The sequence below is a fragment of the Orbicella franksi genome, chromosome 1, assembly GCF_964199315.1.
Source record: "Orbicella franksi chromosome 1, jaOrbFran1.1, whole genome shotgun sequence".
Lineage (NCBI taxonomy): Eukaryota > Metazoa > Cnidaria > Anthozoa > Scleractinia > Merulinidae > Orbicella > Orbicella franksi.
The window spans coordinates 37,238,671-37,244,871 of record NC_138145.1 but is presented as its reverse complement, the minus strand read 5'-3'; the positions used below and the strand labels follow the sequence as shown (position 1 = coordinate 37,244,871).

General features: G+C 39.1%; 1 protein-coding gene across 1 annotated transcript; it reads left to right on the top strand.

Annotated features, from left to right (window-relative positions):
- The first annotated feature begins 200 nt into the window (after positions 1 to 200).
- On the top strand, positions 201 to 1,223 carry LOC145498707 (adenosine receptor A3-like). Its single transcript, XM_081478665.1, has one exon. It carries the CDS (start codon positions 201 to 203, stop codon positions 1,221 to 1,223), a length of 1,023 nt encoding a protein of 340 aa, XP_081334791.1.
- Positions 1,224 to 6,201: the final 4,978 nt, after the last annotated feature.

Sequence of the window (6,201 nt, the reverse complement as noted above, 5' to 3'; positions counted from 1 at the left end):
TCAACATGTCATGTGAAAGATCAATCCAGGATGATTGGTCTTAAAATGATCAAAAAACTACAAATTCGGTCATGATGTGCCACTTGCTTCTCAGCCTCACATGGTGCGGTTTACAGACCTCCTATTTTCCTCATCAAGTAACGATACGTTGTTATCTGCAAAGTTTAGTCGACGTTTCAATCGTTCAGTGAAACTAAAATATGATGAGAACAGAAGCAGCGACCAATAGCTCAGAGAACGCGACTGGTTCATCAATAATTGTTCCTTCCATGGCAGAAGGCATCGCATTGTGCGCCGCATTTATTTTGATATTTGTATTTATTGTTGTAGGAAACTTGCTCACCATTGTTCTGTTTGCAGTAGACATGAGCCTTCGTAAGAGAAGTTTGTTTCTAGTCATCAATATGGCGTTCGCTGATCTGATGTTAGGAATCCTTTCGCTACCTATCTACATATACAATGTTGGTTACAGTTTTGAACTTTGGAAAGGTGGTTGGTCGATGTCTTTGCCAATTTTCTACGCAATCGTTGATACCTTTTTATCGCAGGCGTCGTTAATTTCTGCAGCTTTCATATCTGGTGAGAGATTTTATGCGATTTACTGGCCGTTTAAACACCGAACACTGTCAATGCGAGAATACCGTATTATTATTTTTACTGTGTGGACACTGACTCTAGTCATCACCGCCCTCTTCAGTGCAACACATCTCTTGTTTTCATTTAAACGTTCTATGTATTATTGGATGCCATACGTCTTGATTATGACACTGATCATATGTGGCTGTAACATCGGCATTTGGAGAAAGTTTCGACGCGGAAATATCGCTTCACAACAGCAAAACAGAGACTCGCGAAACAAACGCTTAACAAAGACCTTGCTATTTGTGTCTATTCTTGCTTTGCTTTCCTGGATCCCTTTAGTTATTTTGAACGGTTTAACTTTTGTGTATGATGTCCAAATACCGTGGAAATTTTATGACCTGGTGAACGTTATAAATTACTCCAATTCGTTTGTAAATCCAGTTGTGTACGCATTAAGAATACCTGAGTTTAGAGAACGCCTGGTTTTGTGCTGGTTAAGAAGACCAGCGGCCGCCCCAAACATGGTAAATATTAAGAGAAGAAGTAACAAGACTCCGGCAACAGAGCTCAGAACTTTACGAACAGACAACAGTCTCCTACAGCTGAAGTTTAAACAGGAAGTTCTGGATACAAAATTTTAGAAACTCTGAATTGATGATGTAGATTATACGCTCTTGAATTGTAAAGCCACAACTAAACTACAAGAAAATTTTAACTTGGTTCAGGACCATGTAACATATAAACTACTATTTAACAAATTTCCAACCAGTTTAAGGCAATAATGCATGACATGCTTAGTGGGCGATTTCTTAACCCATAATTATTCCGCTGAATAATTTTGCGGTTGGTCAAAATTACGTAGCTCTTATTAACCGCGCACGAGGTATGTATGGGAAAATCTTGACCTGAGATCGTGAGTACAGATCGAACGCAGTGAGGTCTGTACACACAACCGAGGTCAAGATTCTCCCATACAGGCTCACTAAGCACGGTTAATAACATGTTCATTATATGGCACAAACAAGGACAATTTGATTCGTTTAATGTAACTGGTTTGTACTAACTGACATTTTGTTTGCCAACGACGATGAGCTCAATCTAATTCTGCCAAAGTCTGCTCGTCTGCTTTACTTTTTTTTTTCTCATCAGGCGTTTTGGCTCTTCCAAAAATAAATATTGTTAGATGAGAATAATCAATGATTTTATTTTAGTTTGCATCTCTTTCACCGCAAAACATTACCGGTCTAGATGCCGGTTTAGATAGGAAAATCTACAATCATGGACAAACAGGGCCCTCCCTTAACACAAAACTTCCCATTCTTGAGCTTGCAAAACTTCCCGGCATTCTTTCGCTTGTTTCTCTCAGCTGCTGTGATGGCTGGAAGGTTTTACACACCTTATGACGTCAACGGTCCTAATTTGCATATTTTGACCGCACGCGGAATGTCGCACATTTTTGATTCGAATTAGCCGACTTCGAAACAGGAAAAAAAATTATTGCGCGCTTGTCCGAAGCCCAAAATCAAAAATTACCAAACAGAGAAACATAGACTTCAATATTTTAGGATAAAAAAAGTGGGGAAAATTTCATTTCATTCAAAAATTATCAAATATAGTTAAATTTGATTTAGAAACAAAACTTTTTTGTATGCTATACTGAAAAGCTATCCTCCTTGTGCATATTTTAATTGTATAATTTCTCAAGTAAGGAAAAGTTTACAGAGATCACATAAGTTTTAACATACAACTTATTTTTAAACAAGAAAAACTAAAGAGATCACATAAGGTTGTAACTCTTAATTTATGAAAAAAGATCTTTATTTAAACGAAAGAATACTTGCAAGAGGAACGCTGTTCCTCATACATGTTAAGATGAAAAATCTTATTTTAAAAACCATTTCTAATATATTTATATAACTTTATTTCTACTTGTGGTCAGCATATCACTAGTACATTGAATTAAAAGTATATTTTTAAACCTTATGCATGTCAGTTTCTTGTTTTGTTTTGTTTGTTTTTTTTTTTCGCATGCCGTCACCTTACAAATCAAAATCCCATTTCTTTAAATTTCCCGGGACATAAATTTCACTACCTAGCCAGTTTGGATCAGTCAAAGGATTGTTTTTCAATATCTAACTCGCATTCAAAGAAACCTTCGTTTATCATCTGAGTGGATCATATCTTACTTAATGGTACTTCACCAGACCTACTCACCTACCTCTCACAACATTTTCGTACGCGCCATCATCATTCACCTGGCCTTCGACCAGTATCAAAAATAGAACGAACAATCCCGCTTGTAATAAACCAACTGACTCCATCCATCATACACCAATGTCCGCCTGGATATCAATTCCTCCATCTGGCCACGTTAGAGCCTTTCTTCGAGTTTTTCTTCAAATTCTAACTTCAATCAAACCCTCCACACTCGCCTTTCTTCACTTCGTTCAACAATTCACTCGAAATGGCTGCCGCTGACCACTATTACTATAGGGTCTTACATTACGTCATACAGATCACGCAATGATGGCGTGATCTTGTGAAAAAACTTTTACGCCTCGCAAACCACTTGGCGACTTGCGAAAAAAACATATTTTTTCGTCAAAGTTTCGTTGGAATATTTGAAAGTAGTAAGATGAAGGAAACTACATTCCACACAAGGTATTTTTTGTTTATCCTTTTTTCCCACTAACAAGTTTTAAACTTCTTTCCTATTTATTTTTCGTAACACACATTCCCCCAAATTGTTACTTTGTTTTTTCGTCCCTTCCCCAGCCCCTTTTTATTATTCTATCGCTGATACAGCATACTTTTCTAACATCCATCCTCTCATACGCCCAGTTTTATTATCATTTTTTCCTTTTCATACATTTTCCTCTCATTATTCTTCCGTAATCTCCGTTGCCTCAACGTTTCTTTTCTTCAATCACTCGGCACGAGGATGTCGGGCATTGACCTGGTACCAGGTTAGAAACATCCTCGCTCAGTTGTGCTTTGCCCCTGACGACTCACAACCGTTAGGAGCCTTGGTGCCGATGCATCCTTCTTTCCTTTGCCCGGCCGGATGGTTTCCATTTCTCTCCATCTCTATCAGTCTTGAACCTTTTGTTGATACTTCGTTTCCTCGACCTCTACACCTCAATCCAGCTCCTTTAATAAAAAATAATACAATTTGCTCATATTAATATGTACAGGAATTACATTATTCCCAATTTTAAACCTCTAGTGCGAAAAAGATTTTAATATTTCTATATTCCCCCTCTACAATATTTACTTTTGAAACCCGGTCACGACAACCCAACCCCTTCCCCACCCTCAATCCCTTATCAATAAACTAACCATAAACAGGATTTTACCTTGCCCTCTTTTTCAATATATTCCCAGGCTAATATTATTACATTTACTGCAACCTACATTTAAAGGGACAGAGTCAGCTGGAGCACATGCGCATTAGATGCCATTTCATAGCTAATTTGCATATCACCGAGACGCGATCCATACTGTTTTTAGCCAAATATGAAAAAAATAGCACCATAGAATTAGCAAAAGCACACTCAAAAACAGGCTATTCAGTAAACGATTGAAAATCAAGCAAAACACTGTGAAGATTAAAGCGGATGTCCTTTGATTTCAGCTTGAGATAAACTTTTTTCAAAGTGAGAAAACTAGTGTCCAGGTTAGCGCGGACCCAAAGGTGGCTGTGTCCCTTTAAGAACGAAAATTGAAATGAAAAATAGTTCCTTTCTATTTATATGCCCAAGCAAATATCATCACATTTCCTACAACCACCATTTAAGAACGAAAATATAAATGACATTGTTTCCTTTCTCTACCCTTTTCCCTTCTACAATATTTTCCCTTATAAACTATTTCCTGACCCCTAAACGAGGTAACCCGAACCCCAATATTTTTCCCCCTTCAGATACCTTCTTTAATATTTTCCCACCCTCTTCGCACCATCCCACCCAACTTTCTAAGCTTATACTGCATAGTTCCAAGGAGAATTTGTGCTTTAATGTCTCACAATTCCTTTAAATTTTAAACTGATCCCAAGGGAATTTTCTACCCAACCCTTTGGCCCTAAACTAACCCCAAAGAGGATTTTCTCTTAGCCCTTACCTGAAAATAACCCTAAGAAATCGCTTTACCCTGCTCCCAAACTCTTAACCTAACCCAAGATTCATTTTTGTCCCAACTAAACGGAAAATTTTCCGACCAACTTTCAGACCTAAAACTAAATATGCGCCACACTTAGAAAAATGCGCCACACTTGGATAAAGGCGCCTAACGTGGATAAATGCGCCACATTTAAGAAAATACGCCACACTTGGAAAAATGCGCCACATTTAAGAAAATGCGGCACACTTGGAAAAATGCGCCACACTTAAAAAGATGCGGCACACTTGGAAAAATGCGCCACACTTAAGAAAATGCGGCACACTTGGGAAAATGCGCCACACTTAAAAAAATGCGGCACACTTGGAAATATGGGCCACACTTAAGAAAATGCGCACAATTGGAAAAAAGCGCCACACTTGGAAAAATGCGCCACACTTGAAAATATGTGCCACACTTAAGAAAATGCGGCACATTTGGAAAAATGCGGCACACCTGGAAACATGCGCGACACTTAAGACCATGCCACACTTAAGAAAATGCGGTACACTTAAGAAAATGCGGCGCACTTGGAAAAATGCAGCACACCTGGAAACATGCGCCACACTTGGAAAAATGCGCCACACTTAAGAAAATGCGGCACACTTGAAAATATGTGCCACACTTAAAAAAAACGGCACACTTGCAAAAATGCGCCACACTTAGGAAAATGCGCCACACTTGGAAAAATGCGCTAGATTTAAGGAAATGCGGCACACTTGAAAAAATGCGCCACTCTTAAGAAAATGCGGCACACTTGGAAATATGGGCCACACTTAAGAAAATGCGCACAATTGGAAAAAAGCGCCACACTTGGAAAAATGCGCCACACTTGAAAATATGTGCCACACTTAAGAAAATGCGGCACATTTGGAAAAATGCGGCACACCTGGAAACATGCGCGACACTTAAGACCATGCCACACTTAAGAAAATGCGGCACACTTAAGAAAATGCGGCGCACTTGGAAAAATGCAGCACACCTGGAAACATGCGCCACACTTGGAAAAATGCGCCACACTTAAGAAAATGCGGCACACTTGAAAATATGTGCCACACTTAAAAAAAACGGCACACTTGCAAAAATGCGCCACATTTAGGAAAATGCGCCACACTTGGAAAAATGCGCTAGATTTAAGGAAATGCGGCACACTTGAAAAAATGCGCCACTCTTAAGAAAATGCGGCACTCTTGGAAATATGGGCCACACTTAAGAAAATGCGCACAATTGGAAAAAAGCGCCACACTTGGAAAAATGCGCCACACTTGAAAATATGTGCCACACTTAAGAAAATGCGGCACATTTGGAAAAATGCGGCACACCTGGAAACATGCGCGACACTTAAGACCATGCCACACTTAAGAAAATGCGGCACACTTAAGAAAATGCGGCGCACTTGGAAAAATGCAGCACACCTGGAAACATGCGCCACACTTGGAAAAATGCGCCACACTTAAGAAAATG

Excerpts from the sequence above, each read along its gene's own strand:
- LOC145498707 (XM_081478665.1), top strand. The coding sequence starts at position 201 with ATGATGAGAACAGAAGCAGCGACCAATAGCTCAGAGAACGCGACTGGT.